The sequence below is a fragment of the Lathamus discolor genome, chromosome 1 (genome assembly GCF_037157495.1).
Source record: "Lathamus discolor isolate bLatDis1 chromosome 1, bLatDis1.hap1, whole genome shotgun sequence".
In the NCBI taxonomy this organism is placed as follows: Eukaryota; Metazoa; Chordata; class Aves; order Psittaciformes; family Psittacidae; genus Lathamus; species Lathamus discolor.
The window spans coordinates 58,751,205-58,771,454 of record NC_088884.1 but is presented as its reverse complement, the minus strand read 5'-3'; the positions used below and the strand labels follow the sequence as shown (position 1 = coordinate 58,771,454).

General features: G+C 40.6%; 1 protein-coding gene across 1 annotated transcript; it reads left to right on the top strand.

Moving 5' to 3' along the window:
• The first annotated feature begins 1,616 nt into the window (after positions 1-1,616).
• NUP50 (nucleoporin 50) lies at positions 1,617-19,792 on the top strand. The gene is made up of 8 exons (XM_065672886.1): positions 1,617-1,925; positions 4,754-4,832; positions 5,986-6,069; positions 8,864-9,065; positions 10,369-11,028; positions 12,322-12,397; positions 13,468-13,586; positions 15,722-19,792. Exons 2-8 carry the CDS (start codon positions 4,764-4,766, stop codon positions 15,922-15,924), a joined length of 1,413 nt encoding a protein of 470 aa, XP_065528958.1. The 5' UTR covers positions 1,617-1,925; positions 4,754-4,763; the 3' UTR covers positions 15,925-19,792.
• Positions 19,793-20,250: the final 458 nt, after the last annotated feature.

Below are 20,250 nucleotides of genomic sequence, written 5' to 3'. Positions count from 1 at the left end.
GATAATAAGGGCATTTCAAGGATTTTGGTTTTTAAGCAAAAGAGAACTTTTCAGAAGGGCTGCCAGATTGACAATGCAACAAAAGGCCAAAGGAGAATGGATTTTTGTGTGTGTGTTCCTGGATTAGAGGAGATATTAAAAACACAAGGGGGCACTGATGGAATCTTAAACATAAATGGGCTCTAAACCAGCAGAGTGCCAGTTAAAGATTTAATGGCTCTGCGACAGTGATACATTTAATTTTATATTCAAGGCATTAACACTGGTTTAAGCCATTATTGTGCAGTGAGATACACTTTAAAAGTGTATCTGAAATCCCAGGAGGGCAGGTAAAATGAGTTTTCCAAATTATTACCTGAAGATGGTTCAAAATATTTGTACATTTTATAAAGAAAAACGTGTTGAAAATACATTGTTTGAAGGTTAGCCCAGGTAACAAAACTGGGGAGTAAGTCTATGCCTCAGGAGTCACAGTGTCACAAATATGGTATCAGTGACTCTTATTTCATAGAATCACATTTGGGTTTGAAGGGACTTTAGAGATTATCTAGCTCCAGCACCCTGCCTGTGGCACCTTCCACTAGACCCGGTTGCTCAAAGCCCCGTCCAGCCTGGCCCTGAACATTGCAGGGATGGGGCAGCCACAGCTTCTCTGGGCAACCTGTGCCAGTGCCTTACTATCCTCATAGTGTAGGATTTTTTCCTAATATCTAATCCAAATCTCCCCTCTGTCAGTTTAAATCCATTGCCCTTGTCCTATCACTACATGTCCTTGTAAAAGGTCCCTCTTCAGATTTCTTGTAGAGCCCTTTTAGGTATCGGAAAAGTGTTACAAGGTTTCCCCTCGGCCTATTTCCTGCTAAAAGCTTTCTGTTTTCCCACAATTTAATCAACTTATATGCTTTAGAATAGCAAGTTCTCTCCAGAAAGTAATTTATTTCTTAAAAAATAAAATACACTTAAGTCAAAGTGTTTCAGCCTCCCGGCATAGCACCCTAAGCCTTAGCTGTAAGCTAGCATCTGAGGCAGGCCATGAGAATTGCAGCTTTTAGGTTTACTCTGACTGGCTTCACTTTTGGAGTTACTGTTGCAATGTAGTGCATGATTACTGTCCATGATGCAAAACTGCTTGGGAGCCACCATTTACAACCTAATTACAACAGAGCTCTGCACCTTCTCTACAGTCACTTCGCACTAGCGCTAACCCCACGTACAAACACACCTCAGGGAGAGCAGGCCACAGGGGGAGCGGCACGCAAGTCCAGGCTTTATATGCACAGAGCCTGGCACACGGCTCCATTTCCCGGGGCGGGGCAGCCTGGAGCCGGACTGCGCCGTGAGTCAGCGGCAGCCGCTCCCAGCCGGCCAAAAGCGGCACAGAGCTGTGGCGGGGCGGGCACTGCCGGCCCTGTGCCGCCATGCTCGGCCTCACGCAGGCCGCGGAGCACAGCAGCCCCCTCCCGGCGCCGGAGCAACCGCCCCACCTCACACGGGCCCGCGTGACGGGAATTCGAACGGCCGGCGCGGCACCCGCACCTTCCACAAGGAGCATGCGCGACCCCGCGGCTGTTGGCGAGACGAGCCCGCCCATTGGTCAGTGGCAGTCATGTGACTCACTGCCTAGCACCTCCCGCCGGCCGCGGAAGGGGGTGCGCATGTGTGATGAGCACCGCGGCGGCCGGAGGCGCTCTGCTGTTTGAACGCGTTTTCTCTCCCCTCGTCCAGGAGGGACAAAATGGCGGTGGCTTGACACCGGGGGAAGCGGTACCGGTTAGCCGCGGAGGTTGAGGGCCCGGCCGGGGGATGGTGAGAGGGCTCCGAGCCCGGGTATCCTGCGACCACACTCCGTCTCCTGTCCGACGCAACCTCGGCCCGGGGAAAGCCGTCTGCTCGGCCCCGCGCCCGTAACGGGGCGTCCCGTGAGGGTAAGTGTCAGTTCTCCCTTCCTCTCTTTGCTCCCCGGATTGCCCGCCTTGCTCGGGCGCAGAGGGGGCACGGGGCTCGCCACTCCAGGGCTGAGGCCAGGTGTCGGCCTGGGTAGGGTGGTTAGGGCCGGCGTACCGGTGTCCCTGGTGGGAGGTCGGGACCATTCCCGGTGGGTTGGTGCCTCCCCCAAGGCGCTTGAACGGGTGTACGTTGCCCCGCTGGCCTGTCCGTCTGGAGAGGAGAGAAGAACGCGTGCCTGGGGTGAGGAGAGGGTCTGGCTTCAAATGTCACCTGCGGGCCGCAAACGGAAGGGCTGTAAAGCCACAGGGGCCGCGGGGAGGGAGAGAGGTCTCCCTTGGAGCGGCTCCCCAGGGCCTGGTTGGCGGTGCTGAGGGGCCGTGGCCTTATGGGCAGTTGCACCGCTGTTGGAGGCAGCAGTACATCAAAGCGCTTAAAAATCACAGAGCTGCTCTGTAGTGCGTGTGCGGGGCGGGGGGGGGGGGGGGGGAGTGCTGTGGAAACTGGAGTGTTCCAGGGGGCTGCAGCTAGGCCTGTGGTGAGGAAGCGAGCGGGACTTAGTATGTTAAAGCCGAAACCCGAAGATCCTCACCGGACAAGGGGAAACGTGGCGCAGCTGCCAGGCGGCAGCCCGGCTTCCGCCGCTCTTGCGCATCCGAAACGCCACAGGCGTTTCCTGCTCTTCTACGCGCCCAGGACCGAAAACCGTCTGCGGCGTTCTGCATCGCCGCATCGCACGCCTCAGGTCTTGCAAGCAAGAGGAGATAGCAGAGACTTCGGCGGGAGCCCGGCCTTGGTTGGGCGCTCCCAGTAGCGCATGTTTTCTAGCCTTACAGGTGATATTGTGGAATGCAAATGGTAAATTAAGTCTTCTTCTCAAACTGCTGCATTAAATGGGGCAGCTGTAGTTACTAGGTGGTATTTGGGTAGTTCAGCAAACATCCATATTGTGGATTTTATTTTTGGGGGTTTTTTTTTGGTTGTTTTTTTTTTTTTATAAAGCTGTTTCTCGGTATGTCAACCTGTACAGAACATTTGCTACTAAAACTCCTTCAAGGTTGTGAATGTCAGGAGGTGATTTTGTGCTGGTTCTTGTTTCACAAGTTAGAAAAGATATCTATGATTCTCTTGCTCCTGCCCTCAGAGATGTTAGATTCTGTTGTCAGTATTAATGTAGAGCAATTGTGTAAACACACATAGGTGCAAAGTACTTGGAGGCAAGGCCAACAGGCTTACCCCTTTTCTATGAGTGGAGAGCAGGCTTTGTAGTTAATATGCATGTCATGCTCAAGTGGCTGGATTGAGAGTGGTAATTTTATCTTCGGTGGAATCTGGTGGTCTCATTCCAGATTTTACTAGCCTTTGAGCTCTGTCTGCTGCCAGAGAGATGCAGTTTTGTCTTCCTTTTGTTGCAGGTGTTTGTGTATCCTTGTGGGAAACTGTACTGGGGAACCAGTATGACTTTAGAATAAATATAAGTGGGTTCCCCAGTCTGCAGGGAGTCAGGCAGGGCATGGTTGGATCTCTACTTTCAGGATGGTGTGGATTGGGGTGATTTAAAGTGTTTACGCAAAACAGTCTTTTGTAACTGTACTTGGAAAGATCCTAATAACTTGACCTTATTTGTGAAGTGTGTCAGACCAGAATTCATGACTTTGATGCCTAATCCAGCTGCACAGCAGTCTTGCAAAGATTTACTGTTCTATTTAAAAATATTTCCCCAGCTAAAGAAGATGTTCTGTAACTATGTATTTTGATCATTTTAGGTTCTGAAATTCAACTGTGTGTAGATATTTTCTTAATCTGGTCAGGTCTTAATCATAAACCTGAAAGGGTTTTTATGAAGAGTTCTAACTTGTATGCTTGCTTGAGACTTAAATTGCTACAGAACTGCATCTCTTCTTTGCAAGGCTTTCAGATTTAGATGACTAGTAATAGCCAAACTATCAGATAATAAGCATGGTTATTAAAAATAAACTTTTTCACATATAAAATCTGAGTGATGTGCTTGCTTGCCTTTCAGGTACAAAATATGATAGCTAGATCCAGTTTTTGTTTTGTATACAGCTGACAAGTTGCACTTTGGTAAAATGGAACTTGGAAGTTAGAACTATAATGGACATTGTTTCCTCAAAGTTATTTTACTTTACATTGCAGAAATAACTAGCAAAATGGTGATTGGCTGCTTACAGTAATTGCTCCAAAATCTGTGATATATTTTATATGTCCTTTAGAGGAAATCTAATCTGATTTATTTGTAATATTTTTTCTTTGTTTCAGATTTCTAATTAGTAATATTCCATTGATCCTATTTTTTCAGCTGCTGTAAAGCAACTTACTTTTCTCTTGCTGCTTACATGGGTATTGAGGCAAGAAGGAGTTGAATATGGAATATTTAAACCAGATTTTTTTTTCCCCATATTTTGGGTTTTTTTTTGCAGCGCGGCAGAGTAAGTGGTGACCAGATATATGAATTATGGGACTGAAAGTAATTTCTCTAGCCAGCATTGCTGCTGGAGAAACCTTATCCTATCATTCATTGAACTGTGTGTTTGTGTTACTGGTTAAACTTAAGATCAAACATAATTTATCACTATAACTTGAATCTCAAGTGCCATTTCTTGTTGATACAACAGTTGTTAGAAACACTTGGTTTTAAACTGCCAGTCCAACTTTGACCTACTTCTGTATTAACTCCAGTTCCCATTATTTGTTCCAGTTCTCCACTGTTCTACTGTTGCTCTCAATTTAATTTCTGTGCAATTTATTCTGTGCATTTTTTTTATTTTATTTTATTTTTTGCACACAGGTGTGGAAAAATGGCAAAGCGAATTGCAGAGAAGGAACTGACTGACAGAAACTGGGATCAGGAGGATGAAGCTGAGGAGGTAAGAGATACATTAGACTCCCCTCATACCAACTCTGCAGGTAGGAGGGTAGTTATTTTACATGTGCTACTTAATCTTGTGTGTGAAATCTAGTAAAATTGATTAAAAGTGTAGCAGTTAAAGATAATTTTATAGCAGTGGTTTGTGGTTTTTTTTTGTTTTCTTTCTCCAATGAAGTTTCCAATACATGCAGACCATATAGCAAAGCAGCTTTAACAGCTAAAATGACATCAGCAGCCAGGTGAAAGGAACTTTACATTTCTAAAGGGACTCCCCAGGCTTGTTAAAATGGATAATGCTTTTGAACTCTTCAGATGCATGATGGGTATTTATTAAGATCAATAAAAGTGGTTTTGAGATTTCTTGAGATAAATATTTTTCATGTCTCATGTCTTTTTTTTTTTTTTAAGGTCAGTAATAGTTAATTTCAGAACTATGTTAACATTGAGTGCTTAGCTACATAGCCAAGAGGGATTTAAGCAAACAGTCAAATGATCTGTTTCATCTGATTGTAAAAACGAGATTTTCACATTTAATGTCTCTTACTTCTGGCTGATATATTATCTCTAAACAGACTGTGCTACTAAAAGTATTAAATATTTAAGCGTGTAAAATGTGAGAAAGAAAACTGACAGTACTCTTCCAGAAATTTGAGTGTAAGAAAACTTAATTTCCTCATGTATTACAGGGCAATAAGTAATTTGTCATTAGCTGCCTTTTCTAGTACTTGAACTACAGTGGACTGCAGGACATAGACTTAGAGCATACATTTCAATGTACCTTCTCCAAACTGAAAGTTTGTAACAATGCAGTACTGGTAGATTACCTTCAGCAAAGGTATCTTACAGCTTTTCTGAGGGGAAAAAAAAAAGGTCTTGAGCTACTTACTGTAATAAGATTGAGATTGCATGAAGGGAAGTGTAATTTAGAACAATAAAGGCGGAGATTTGAAAGAATCAACTAATGCCCAAGTAGCTGGCATTAGTTGCATTTTCTGCATGTGCTGGGTTTTTTTTTTTTTTTTACTTCCCTTGCTTGTTTGGGAGCAGTGTTATAGTTGTGTTACAAAACTGATCTCTGCCATCTCTTCTGACTACGGTGATTTTATGCATTCAAAGAATTTCAGTAATGATTTCATAACTTTCTCTTAAAGGTGGGAACATTCTCGGTAGCTAGCGAAGAAGTCCTGAAGAACAGAGCTATTAAAAAAGCAAAGCGACGAAATGTTGGATCAGAGGTAATGTAATCACTGAGCATTACTGTTGTAGCTTGACTCAGTTGCTAAATGTGATATCTGTGCTCAGGTTTTTACTTATGTGGGCTTGTAGTAATACTGTATAAAGCTGTTGTTTGGAAAGTATATGCAACTAGTCAGCTTACTGTTACATAGAAAGAATAAAGCTAGAAGGAAAAAATGAGTAATGCTAGTATTAGACTGGGTGAAGACAAGTGTGTATTTTTGAAGTGTAAATGCAGAGTGTTTTAGACACAGTGTCACCTACATTTGGGTAAAATAGCATTTGAACTGCTCCAGTTCATTCTTTGCAGAGATGGAAGCCTAGCAATTGAAAGTTAATCCATACTGGAGGGCTGGGGGATGCCTCAGAGGCTAAATAAAAGCCAAAATACAAAGCTGTTCTGAGAATAAAAACCATGTCTTTTGTTAAGAATGTTGGAACTTCCCCTCCCTGTGTGAAGAGATTTAGTGCCACCTACTCTTTGCAGTAACAAATTGAGAATTGAAAGGAAGTTGGTCTTTGTTACAGGTTTAGTCCTTGTGAAAGTATTAACCCAGTCCAACCAAACTGTAGTCCTTCCAAAATCCCTGACAGATGTGTGGTATATAAAATCATAGAATAGTTAGGGTTAGAAAGGACCTTAAGATCACCAAGTTCCAACCTCCTGCCATGGGCAGGGACACTAAACCATATCAGCCAAGCTCTATCTAACCTGGCTTGACTACACCACCAGGGATGGAGCATTCCCAACTTCCTTGGGTAACCCATTCCAGTGCCTCACCATCCTTACAGTAAAGAGCTTCTTCCTTAAGTCTAATCTAAACTTCCCCTGTTTAAGTTTTAACCTGTTACCCCTTGTTCTATCACTAGAGTCCCTAATGAAGGGTGCCTCCCCAGCATCCTTATAGGCCCCCTTCAGATACTGGTAGGGTGCTACGAGGTCTCCACGCAGCCTTCCCTTCTCCAGGTTGAACAGCCCCAACTTTCTCAGCCTATCTTCATACAGGAGGTGCTCCAGCCCCCTGATCATGTAACTTTCTGTGAAACATTCTTTGAACAAGGTATGCACCATGATACAAATAGGGCAGAAACTTTACCTGTAACTTAAATTGCTTTTGGATTAAATGGGATGAGGTAAAATTAGGGGGCTAGATGGTTTTCTCTGGTGTGTTTGATTTCCCTTCTGTTGTCCAGGCAGTGTAAATGAGGACGCTGTCTTATCCCACTTCTGCCTATAGCAATTATAGCCACTAGTGTGATAGAGGATGCAGTTAATTAAAGGATTGCACTGGGAAGAGGTTATGCAAGAAATAAACTACAACTTAAGCAGGAGGGACTTGGCGCAAATGGAATAGGGAAAACAGAACTGGCTGAGAAAGTTGACCAGATGATTATAGAAGAAATAGACAGGAGGCTGGGAGTCAGCAGTTAAAGAGATCAAAGCTGGAAGAAGATCCAGGATGTGATGTGGTTTTAAGCCCAGACGGCAGCTAAGTACTGTACAGCCTGCTGGCTTTCCCCCTGCCATGGTGGGATGGGGAGGAGAACTGGGGAGGGAGTGAGGGAGAAGGTAAAACCCATAGGTTGAGATGAGAATAGTTTAATAATAAAATGTAATAATAGTAATAAAAGGGGAGATAACACAAAGAGGGAAGAAAATTACCTCAGCCGACACCAGGACAATAGGCTGGGCAAAGTCTAAAAAGCAGAAGAGATGGCAGGACAGCTGAGGTTGCACAAGTAACCAGTGAAACTCTTACAGAAAGGTAAGCTTGAACTTTATTTATGTTCCTGATGAAGCAAGCAGAATGCTGCAAAGAAAAAGACAGCAGTTTAACTTGAACGTCTGGAAGTGTAGGTAGGACTGAGAGACACAAAGATCAGAGAGACACAAAGTAAAAATAGCTACCTAGAAGTGAGAAACAGGACTGCGCTGGAAAAAGTAAAGCACAGAGTAAAGCAAAAAGCCCATGCCCAGAAGGCAGGATACTGGAGCAGAACCTAAAATGGGTAAGGTTTGCTATTTCTTCAGTGGCAAAAGCAGATGAAACTCGGAAGCAATTCTCTTTTTCCTCTGATGGCTTTTCAGAGACATCGGAAGTTCACTTCCAGTAATAATGTGCTCATTACCTCAAAAGACATTATATGTAGTATGTAAAAGTGGCAATGCCTATTTATGTCTAAATCACACTGCGTCTTTTAAAAACATGTAAGAAACTGTGCCCTAAAATCATCTGGTTATAAAGAGTTACCAGAACTAGGTAATGAAAAGACTGCAGAAAGCATACATATGTTATCAACTGCAGTCTTGTCTTTGCTTCTCCCATCAGCCACATTGGAGTATTCTGGGCAAATAACAAATGTTACATAGGTGACTACAAAGTATGCTGGTTTTGATGAGTAGCTTAAAGAGTTGGACTCAAATTGCTATTGTAAATGCTATATATTGCTGAAAATAAGCCTGCAATTATATTGCTGTGCAATTATTTAAAGAAAACAAGATGCTATGAATGCCTAAATAAGTAGTCAAACACATCCGCTGCTCTGAATAACTTTTATATATCCACTTCCTAGGTCTGGTTTATTTTCATACCAAACATCTGAGTCCTTTAAAAATAGTAGCAATATGTGTCACAAGGAAGCATGTAACTTTGCTTACATGGCTGACTTGGAATAATGCACCAAAATGGCACACTGAACCAGGGTAATATAAAAGGAATATCAAATGGGCACAGGATTTCCATGGAGAATATGTATGTAACAGTCTGTCTTCTGTATTTTTTCTTTCCCCAGTCTGAAAGTGGAGGAGCTTTTAAAGGTTTTAAAGGTTTTGTATCACCTTCTGGAAAAGGAGGAGGTAGCTTCAGCGGATTTGGTAATGGTGCAGGAATAAAGCCTTTAGAAGGGTTGTCTAATGGAAGCAGTAGTGTCACTAGCACTCCTTCTTTCAGCAGTTTAAAGACCAGTTCCGAAACACAAACACAATCAGCATTTGGTAAGTTTTGAATAAGCATGTATCTTTATCAACAAATTCAGCCATAAAATCTGCAAGGTTCTTTTAATAGTGGAAAAAAAAACAAACCCAAATTAAGACAACCCTGTAGTTCTGTTTTAAGGTTTTGAGACTTTATTCCTCCTTTTAAGTTTCTTAAAATGATTTAGACTGCTGGAGAGACAAGTTATCAAATGCATGCAGTTTTAAGAGGTGGAAACTAAAATTGTATTTGCTCTGATAACCAGAGGCAAAAGCTATATAGGCACAAATGGGACTGGAAGACACTGGCATAAGACATTCCCCAAATAGTATAAAAGGGCTGATAACATGTTCCACTTAAATAATTGTCCTAATTCTCTGAATTCAATTGGAAAAAAAAAAGCAGCAAACTAATGGAAAATGTCCATTTAGTAGGACAGTTTCTTTGTGTGATTTTTATTTTTATTTTTTTAAGGTTTTGTTTCTGTATTTTTTGCAGTTGTTGGTAAATATATGCTGCATAGCTAAAATCTTAACCTTCTAAGATACAACCTTGCAATATAACCCATACAGCTTATATTGCAAACATTCTAACTAGAATGTTATCTGTTACATTTCAAGATACTTGAACTATTCTGGCAAGTACTGGCTCTGGTGTCATGCTTTGGTAGTTCCCAAAGAATATTAGCTCTATCCCTTTGTGTCGGAGATGCAGAAATGTTAAACATGCCACAGAATAGAAATGGTCGATTTTGAAAGTTTAGAGTAAGTTCAATTTCAGCGAGTTCAACTAAATTAGGAGAAACTTTAATGAGGATTTTCTTAATTTGCTTATTACAGTTTTTGTATGCAAACCACTTGAAAATGTGCAAAATCATGGGCTAGTGTGTTCAGAGTTCTATAAAGTACAAGTAGCAAGAGATAAAGGAATATTTTGTTTTAATGACTGTTAGAGCTTGGTAAAGCTTGAATTAATATTTTGGAGGTTTTGGTGAAATATTAAACTCATCTTTTTTTTTTTTTAATGCTATTCTGTACAAGATTTTTTTGGGTTTTTTTTTTTTAATACACAGTAGATGTGCTCCATCTACTTTGTCTAGCCCTGAACTAACTTTTCTAAATTTGGTGAGCTTAGGTCTGCTTCACAGCATTGTTTATTTGTACAGCAGTACCTGTTACATAGTCTTGTGATCCAGGAGAAGTATATAACTGAGCAAGAATGAGTGATTTGATAAAGAAATACAGAGACCATTAGTTAGGCTTTCATGAGAACCTTGCTTTCTGTGGAAAAAAGTGTTCTAACCCTCGTTTTTCCTTCTGACAGGATCCACAATGTCAAATGGTCCCACTACTACTGTATTTACTGAGAAAAAGGCTGCAAGCCCGAAAACTAATGGTGGCAATCAACCATCATCATCTGGCTATGCTCAGAGTAAAGTTTGTAGCTCTAGTGTTTACCATAAACAGTTAGCAGGTTTAAACTGTTCCGTGCGTGACTGGATAGTTAAGCATGTAAACACAAACCCACTGTGTGATCTGACACCCATCTTTAGAGACTATGAGAAGTACTTAGCAAATATTGAACAGCAACATGGGAGCAGTAGTGATAGTGGCTCTGAAAATGAAAGCAACAAGACACCTGGCGCTCAGTCTGTTTCTGCATTTGGGAATGCAAAGCTACAGCAAGGATCAGCGTTTTTGTTTAACAACAAAACTGAGGATACCTTGGACAAAAAACCTGAAGCTGCATCAGAAAGAAAAGACACATCATTAGGAGCTACATCAACAGTCTCGTTTAATTTTGGCAAGAGTGTCGACAGTTCTGTTTTAGGTTCCCTTGGTTCAGGAACACTCAGTAGTTTCTCATTTTCTCCTGGGAATTCAGGTTTGTTTGGAAAAGATGCAAACCAGGCTAAGTCGGTCACTGCAGTATCCACCAATGTATTGGAAGCTCAGACAGAAAGTGGCAATAGTGATGATAAAGGTAAATTCTATTTAAACTTACAACTTTCATGGTAACCTGTGAATATATATGACTTAAGAACACTACAAAGATGAAATAATACTAAGTTGAGCTAGATCGTAATTGTCTTGAATTCGAAGGTGCAAAACTGTACTGCCAGTCTGGAAATAGCTTGGCCTTGTCTCCTGTTTAAGTAATACTAGAAGTACATGTGATATGATACATGTTTTGTATCACAAAATCTGTGATAAAAACCTTTATCACAGAATCATAGCATGGTTTGGGTCAGGAGGGATCTTAAATATCATGTAGTTCCAACCCCCCTGCCATGGGCAGGGACACTTTCCATTGCACCAGGTTGCTCAAAGCCTGTCCAGCCTGGCCTTGAACACTTTAGGGATGGGGCAGCCACAGCTTCTCTGAGAAACCTGTTCCAGTACCTCACTGTCCTCATAGTGAAGAATTTCTTCCTAATGTCTAATCTAAATCTATCTCCGCTCTTCCTCTTCCAGTTTAAAACCATTCCTCTGTCCTATTCCTACGTGCCCTTGTAAAAAGTCAGATTTGTACTTTCTGTAATAGAATATAATTCTTTAGCTGAATACAAGACTTGAAATTATGAGATTTTTAAAGCAACTGGTATGTTCCTCTCTGAGCCTGCAGGATATTTCAGTCCTGCTGCTTTTCCTAATAGGTTTATCAAGATTTCCCCTCAGTAAAATGGATAAGATACAGAACAACTTCATACATCTTACTTCACAGACTGTAAGGCAAATAAACTTACATACTACTTGACAGTTTAACTCATTTGTCTCATCTGTGAAAAGTAAGCTGATAGAAATCCTAGCAGTCAGGGGACTTGAAGGGCATAATTCTGCCACAATCTTTTTGCTGTTGTTACTGCAATTAATTCCTTTCCTCCAAATTAAACCTGGCTGTTTGGAAGCATTTCTTAGTGCTTTATTTGGACCCATTTGTAGAGACTATTCTTTGAAATTTTATAACCTTCTCCCTGACAGAAGGTTTTGACTTCAGCTGGACTTGTTAAGCTTTGTATTTTTGGGTTTGGTTGTTCGGTGGGGGCTGGGTGTTCTCATGCCATTTAAACTGAGCATAAAGCTGCTTGAGGTGTGTGGCTGAACAAAAGTAAGACTGTAGCTGTTTCTGAGCCCACATTGACCTAAGCATACTTCGGCAATCACTTCCAGGCCACACACGTATATTGCAAATACAGCATGAATAAGCTAATTCTAATACAATGCCAAAAATATTTTCGTATTATATACTCATAATATATCCTTTTTTTATTTAAAGGAGAAGAGGAGGAAGAAGAGCCACCAAAAGTCATTGTTAATGAAATAAAAGAGGATGATGCTTTCTACTCAAAGAAGTAAGTGACTTTGACTTAGACCGGTGAATAGAATTATAACTTGGTAAATAAAACTTACATACTTGCATATTGTTGTTGTTCACCACTGCAGCGTGTGTGTAATTAATGGTATATATGTTCTTGACCTCTTAGTTAATAAAGTTTGTTAGGAAGCCATATAGAATATGAAGTTCTACTTGTAAAAAAGTTAATTACAGACAAACATGTGCAAGATCTTACTAAAACGGTTGTGTAGCTTGGACATAGCACTATAGTAGCTTGTGTTCTGCTTGCAGTCAGTGTTTAACAAATGAAGATGTTTTCTGCCTTCAGGTTTTGTAAGTTTAAACTGTAGGGCTTGTACCACAGAAATGTTGTATTGTACTTCTGAAAAATCAGCCAGGTGCTCAGCTATTTGCATAGCCTGAGATAAGACTCATCAGAAAATGCTGATTGTTGTATGGAGGAGTGAATGAGTTGTACTTCTAAGTTCAAAATGAGACTAGCTCTACTAGAAGCAGGTTTTCAAAGAATGTTCAGTAGACCAAGTAACTGCTTATCTGCTTCACACTTAGCACAGAATTTGTCCTACAAATTCCTGCTTTATCTGAGAGAAAGTAAATGCTCATTTGTGAAGAATGGCATTAGATTTGTTAGTTTCACTTCCAAAATGTTTTTAAATTTTCCATAAAAGTCCTATTATAGCTCCAGAGTAATACAGCAAGTCCTCATGGCTTTGTAATTTGTGTTTTTAACCAGTAGCTTACAGTTATTACAGTAGTAATAACTGTAACCCTGAGTACAGGTTGCTGTGCATTCTACTTTTCCCTGAAAGTAACGTTTGTCATTTTGCCACTGAAATAAACAATCAACTTCCTCTTTCTGATCTAGAAGTACTATCTGTTAGCCCTTGAAATAAGGTCAAGGGGAAAAGAGATAAATGCTACTTGCAGAGCTTGTTCACTTCTGATTATTGTTACACTATTGACTTCTGGGAATCAGATTCATACATACAGTCTGCATGTATTTGGGAGATATCTTTGCATTCTACATATTACCACAAAAAAGGTGGTGTTTTTCCTTTTGTACAGATGCAAACTGTTCTACAAAAAGGATAATGAATTTAAAGAGAAAGGTGTAGGAACGTTACATTTAAAACCAGCAGGAAATGAAAAAACTCAACTTCTGGTCCGAGCGGATACCAATTTAGGTAAGTCAGTTTCTTCTAGTAGCAAGTCTTGATGTGAAATTCTCTGCCTGTCATTAGGGTTACACAGCATAATAGACTTGATAGGTGAAAATCTTTCAACTTTTTTTTCTTTTTAGTAATTTCAAGTATTGAACAAGTAATTGGATGCCCCTAGAAAACAGTGCACATGAAGTAATATGAGGAAGCAAAAGGTTATGGTGTATGTTTGAGTGTTCCTTCCCCCCCACTGTTTTTAATAGCTTTTCTCCATCCCTGACTTGAGTGCCTTGAAATGTGGCTTAAGATCCACAAGTAACATATAATCAGGGGTGAGAATGAAGAGGAAGAAAGTTTGTGCTGAGGTGCAGGCCAGCTGTCATTTGTCTGCTATTCATCCTGAATATGTAAATTGTTGGCCATATGGGTAAGACATGACACTGTAGCTAGTGGTAAAGGGGGGGCATTATATAGGTCAGGCATGCAGGATTTTCCTGTATGCATTGTTCTTACTGCATGCTGAAGTCCAGCTGTTGAACTGTGTTTCAGCTAACTTCAGCTGGATCACAAATGGTGGAGTAACCCATAGTGTGATAGTTCCTCAGAGTAACTTTTGAGATGAACATCAATACATACAGCTAATTAAAAAGGAAAAAACCAACCATTTCTTTGCTTTTAGGGGGACTTGATATGTTACAGTTTTTTTTCCAAGTGTAATGTTGAGTGTTCACGCACTCAAACTGTGCAAAATCAATGATTTGATAATCATAATTGAGAAATGTTGCTATATTTCAGTACCTGATTGCAACACACTTGCATGTGGGGTTCACATGCACTTCACAGTTTCTATAAAAGAGAATAAGCATGGTGCTTACAGTAGACCTCAGTACTAAAGCCATACTGCACTGCAGGCCATTGGTACATCTTACCTCACTTTCAGTTTATAATGTACGCTAGCAAGTCTCCATGAAGTCTCTGCAGGGGTCCGGTGAGATTGAGACTCCTGTGTTAGTCACTTCCGAATCATTAACACTTTCAGTGGAGAGAAGGTTTGCCAGAAAAGAGCAGTTCACAGCAATAACACTAAAGGCAGATGTATGACAGTTGTTACTGCTTTGAGCATCTCCCTGGGCATTTGAATATACTGAGTACAGCTGCTGAAAATTTGATTTCTCCATGTTACCTAGTCTGTAATGCAAGTCTGGATTTTTCACTCAGCTGATGCTGATTTCTGTGATGTTGATTTACATTCCGTTTGCCTTCATCTTAGGTGCTGTATTAGGAAATCTTTCCTGTTTTCTTCAGCTCACACACTTAAAGACATTTCAGCTTGGTGTTTCCAAGCATTGGTTTCTAGAAGCTGCTGCAGTCATAGTGATGCACACTTTCCTTTTTGCTATCTTCACACAGTGCTGTAATCCTTTCCTAAAATCTCACTGTGTTGAAAAACTGAACTGCAAAGGAAGGCGAAGACTGACTTTCCCCTAAACACTACTACCGTGTTCTGAACTATTTACCAGGTTTACAAACTGTGTGCATCTTCCGTGGAAGCAGATTTGAGTTTGTTTGCAACTGTTTTAATAGACCACTAATACTGAAGCTCTCAAACTCACTACACAATTTAACAAGTTGATGTAGAGCTGCTGTTAGTAACCTGGTGGTAGACCATATCAGACGTGTTGTACAATTTGATGATATAAAGTGCTTATTCTACCATAGTTTGTCCAATATTAAATTAATGTGTCTGTGTGTGTTAAAGCTAACTTCTTGCTTCTGCTTATGAGCTCTGTGTGATGGTCAGAGTGAGTAACTTGCATAAGCATCAGCTAAGCACTGTGACTGGATTCCTCCTTTGCTGCTTCTCCCTTGTCCCCTTCCCTTTTTCCTGTGTGTCCCTACTATCAACTCTATATTCTTCAGAGTTCTCCTTTTAAAAAAGGAGGACACAGTATTTTCAGAGATTTCCTCTTTCCTCATGAGGAAAGAAATCTGTGAGAACAGTGGCCATGAGCAGATGCTTAGGGAAGAGTAAGACAAGTATACCTGATATTTGTGAATTGCCTTCTTTCCAAGTATAAATGTGACTATACTAACATCTGTCCTGCAGTAAAAGCTGAAGAATTGCTAATCATATTTTTTTCCCCCCTCCTCATACGCAGGAAACATACTGTTGAATGTTCTAATTCCACCTAAGATGCCATGTACAAGAACCGGGAAAAACAATGTTCTTATAGTTTGTGTTCCTAACCCACCAATTGATGAGAAGAACCCAGCTGTTCCTGTCACTATGTTAATAAGGGTGAAAACAAGTGAGGATGCAGATGAGTTGCACAAAATCTTACTGGAGAAAAAGGAGGCTTAAATAAGTTGTAGTCAGTGATGTGAGGAATTATTGCCAAACTGCTGCTGCTCTTTTTTCCTTCCATAAGTTCACTTGAACACTTAACTCTTTACTCTGATATTAAGAACTGTTATAGGGATTCTGGAAAAATTCTGTGAGGAAAAGCTAAACTAGGTAATAAAAGCTTTAATAGAACACAAGTGTTGGACTGTGCTCCCTCATTTTTCAGTATCTAAATGCAGGACCTCTTGGGGATAAAGCACATCAATTTAAATTGAAGCCTGTTTTTAACACTGGTCAATTTGACTGAATGGACTGAAATCGGACTGCAAAAATATGGTACCCAAGCTTCCTCACAGACTGCAGTGCAATGCAACACCTGCCTCTCCAGAAGGGAGGATGCTGAAGTGTACCTGTTGAAACTGTTTCTAGACTCCAGATTTTTAATTTAACTGGTCTGTAGTATTCTGGTAAGACTAAGTTTTCAAACTCTGTGACAACAGTGCACCCCAACAACAACGATACTATATATTGTACTGTGTTTTACAGACTTGTGTGCTTTTGAGACTCTGAGACTGCGTCTCCAGCTATTTAAAAGAAAACTTGCTTGCGTAGTCTTGTTGACAGTAGTGTTTCTTAGAGAACTGTCAGTTCTGTTCTTACTGTAGCAACAAGCTAACGATGTGCAATAGTACAGGCAGACAACTGGAAGATTGTTTATCTTGGACCACAACCACAGCTGGCATTCCCTGACTCGTGACAAGTTGAGGCAAAGGGTTGCACTTCCATTTTGGTCTCGAGGGATTCTTCCCTAGTCCCTTCGGCTACAGCTGAAATCCAGCAGAGGCAGAGTTGTCAATGGTGTACTTGTCTTGCTACTGGTACTTTTCTGAAGGTAGCTCTTTTCACAAATGAATTTCAGGATTTTTACAATGGCCTCTGGCCATTACCAGGAAATACATGCATAGATGTGTGTTCCAGTCATTATTTTTCCCCATGTCCTAAAACTTAAGTGCTTTACTGTGTTATATTAAATAAAGCAGTAGTTCACAGGTTTAGGGCAAATTTTCTATTGTAAGTAGGGAGCACTGGCTTAATCTACAGCTTAGTTTTCAGCTGTGTTAAAATTAACCATGTGGTAATAATTTGTTGGTCAGAGCATCATTCTGGTCTCTGCTTCCATCTCAACTTTATCAGACCATATGTGATTATTTAATCCTTTTCCTTTTCACATCCTGTTTGCTGGAAGCTCCTTCCCTAAGAATTGGTTTTCTGCTTCATTTCCCACTCTGGGAACTATATAAGAGCTAGATGTTTAATGTTAAACTTGAACTGTTCTCAGGTCTGTCACAGTGACCAGCTGTGGGGAAACAGAAGAAACATGACAACCTGCCTCAGGTTACCTTGGGCATGGAGGGAAAAATCCCATCCCTTAAAAAAGATAAAAGCATGATTCTATGATGCAATTCGTGCAGGGAACCTGGGAATCTACAAGAGTGGCATCCTGTGCTGGGGAAAAAAGTAGTAGCACCATTTGACTAAAAACAGTGCACAGTACCTGCTTCCCACTGCTCCCTGGGGGAAGAAAGGGCTGCCTTTATTCTTAATTCACTGCACAATTCAGGTTATGGCCTTTCCCCTTCTCTCTCCCCCCTTAACTAAAAGGAGGAAAAAAACTCTAGGATCTTGACCAAAGTTCAAAAACAAAGGCCTTTGCTCACATTTCAGCTACACTTAAGTCACAGGAATTGCATTTTAACACTCAAGTGTAAAGGGAGCTCAAATGCCATTTCAAATATTTGAAGTACAAACTGGTGCCTTTTTCTTTCATGTGGCTCAGTACTTACCCCTTAAAAGTGGCATTACTGTCTTCAAAATAATGTCCTTTCTCAAAAAAAAAAAATAAAAAATATGAAAAAATCTTGCTGATACCTAAATTGGAGGCCAGAAGCTGAAGATACGCCTGGTAATTGTGTGAACGAAAAGCAGAACATTGTCTGAAAGTTTATTACAGGATCAGGTTTAATGTCCAAGGGCTCAGTTTTGCATTTGTCTTCTGGCTGTAGTGTCTTAAATGTGGAAGGGTTTATGGACTGTAAGGCGCTGGATGTTGTAGGGGAATTTCTTATACATCCCCCAAAGAGCAGAGATTGTAGAAGTGGTCTTGGGTTTTTGTTTACTGCTGACAGCTCATAGATGTGTAACCTTCTTCATCCACTGAAGCATGGACCAACTATCTTAAGCAACTGAGAGACAACCAACTTCCTCAGTATCCTTAGTTTACCTCCACAGTGAGGCAGTCTTGGTGTTTTGCATGCACCTCTTGGGCCCAGTTCTAAAGCTGACAAACTGAATAATGGCTCGTGCATCTCTCCCCTTTCCAAGGGTGGACATTCTGAGGGTGAGCACAGTGTAATGAAAAATAAGTAGAATACTAAATTGTGTTGGAAAAGTTAAACCGTACAATACCAATGGCAGCAAATAATAGCTTCTTTTAGAGGTGGGAAAGATCACATGATGAGACACCTTAATTCTTTAGCACCATACATACTTATGGGTAGAGCTAGGGGCAGGTATATAACTGGAATCTCATGTAAATGAGTATGTCAAATATATGCATGAACATATGATACTCAACATTTTACACAGGGAAAGTTGCCACTCAAAGAACAGGGAAGAATTTTACTGCAAATCAACATAATTAATAGTAACCCTGCCATTATCTGGACTATGACACAGGAAAAGTCAGTCACATGCTTCTCACTTGGTGTTTAGTTATGAAACAACTCTCTGCCAGTACTTTTACCAAAACAAATTTTTGATGATGCTTCAGTTTCTAGTGAAGAAATATTCTAAAAGACCAGAGATAATGAAATAGAAATAAAGGCTTAATTAAAAGCTAAAGTTAGTGGAAAGCATAAAAATTAATATGCTGATGCCTTCGTAATAGTGTCGTGTGATATGCAAGGAAGGAACTCTGATCAGAATTCCAGCTCGGTGAGACATTCCTGTATCTTGGCAGATACTTAATGTATGTAACAGCTGGATATAGGATACCTGATGTTAAAGATGCCAGTTTCCTCCCTCATCTGAATCGAGGCCTTCACTGCTTGAGCTGTACATAGTGGAGGAGTGTCTCATGGATCATGCATTCTTCCTTCTGATGTAATTTTGAAGTTTCAGCTGCTCAGACATCTTCCCCTCTCACCTCACCAAACCAGAAAAATCATGAATCCTGCTTCCTGTAATTCTCAGAATCATCTCTAAGGGAGATTATTGCAGTTGGTTTACATTTTATTTTAGGATACTGAATTGCTATATGCAGGGATTCTTTTGTAACGTACTTAAAATTATCTACCTGGGAGCACAACAACAGTGTGTTCCTATAACCCCTTTTGGATGGTGGATGTGAAAGTTTAAATTAAATTTACAGCTCAAATGAACATCTTTTAGAACGTAAACCCATTAGGAGGTACGCTTTACTATTAAGAACTTAGCTCCCTGTGCAGCACTGTAACATTTAAAATGTCCTTAAAGACTTTCTTTCTGATGCCTTAACTTATTTGCATTTGCTGAAAGTTCGTAGCTGGTGCCTGTGTGCAGAGATTACCTGACATTAAACAACTTAAAGTGGCATGAGCTCGTATAAATCCAATGAAAATGCTGAATGTGATGATCTGTTAATAGATTTCAAACTGCTCTGAAGTTTTCAGAAGATACTTAAGTTTGACTTGTCATGTAACAATGTTTTCACTAGTTCTGATACATTGAGGAAGTGTACAAAAATCCATGGAAAATGTGAATAAAAGAATAAGAGATGAGTGTCTCATGTGGATCACTTTCACTCTGAGTGTGTGACACTGCATTAATAAAATGAATTTTACAATCAGTTGCTTGCAGGTGAGCTCCTTGCCTAGAAAACCCTGCGCGTGGCCTTAGCTCTGCTAAAAGCAGCCATGTCCTACTCTGCCCCTTCCCCAGGCTGCTTTAAGACCTCTCACACTGCAAAGAGCCAGTTCAGCAGAAAGGCTTCTTGCCAGGTCACTGAGCAAAGTCATCTCAGAGGGAAGAGAGGCAGGGCTGCCTCTGACTAGACAAAGGAAAACTAGTTCTTACAGGCTAATGACAGAATGACTCTTGAGAACAGCCACTAAGAATTCCTCTGCTTGACTACTGAAAGATTTAAGAGCAATGTTAATTGGTGTTTGCCTGATTAACAACACAGAACTTATTTTAGATCTAGCCTAAAAGCACTATCCTAAAGCCAGGCCACAACATGATTCTTCTCTTCATTGGTTTGTCATAGTTTGACAAAAAACCACCAAAAATATCCCAAATCAACCAAAT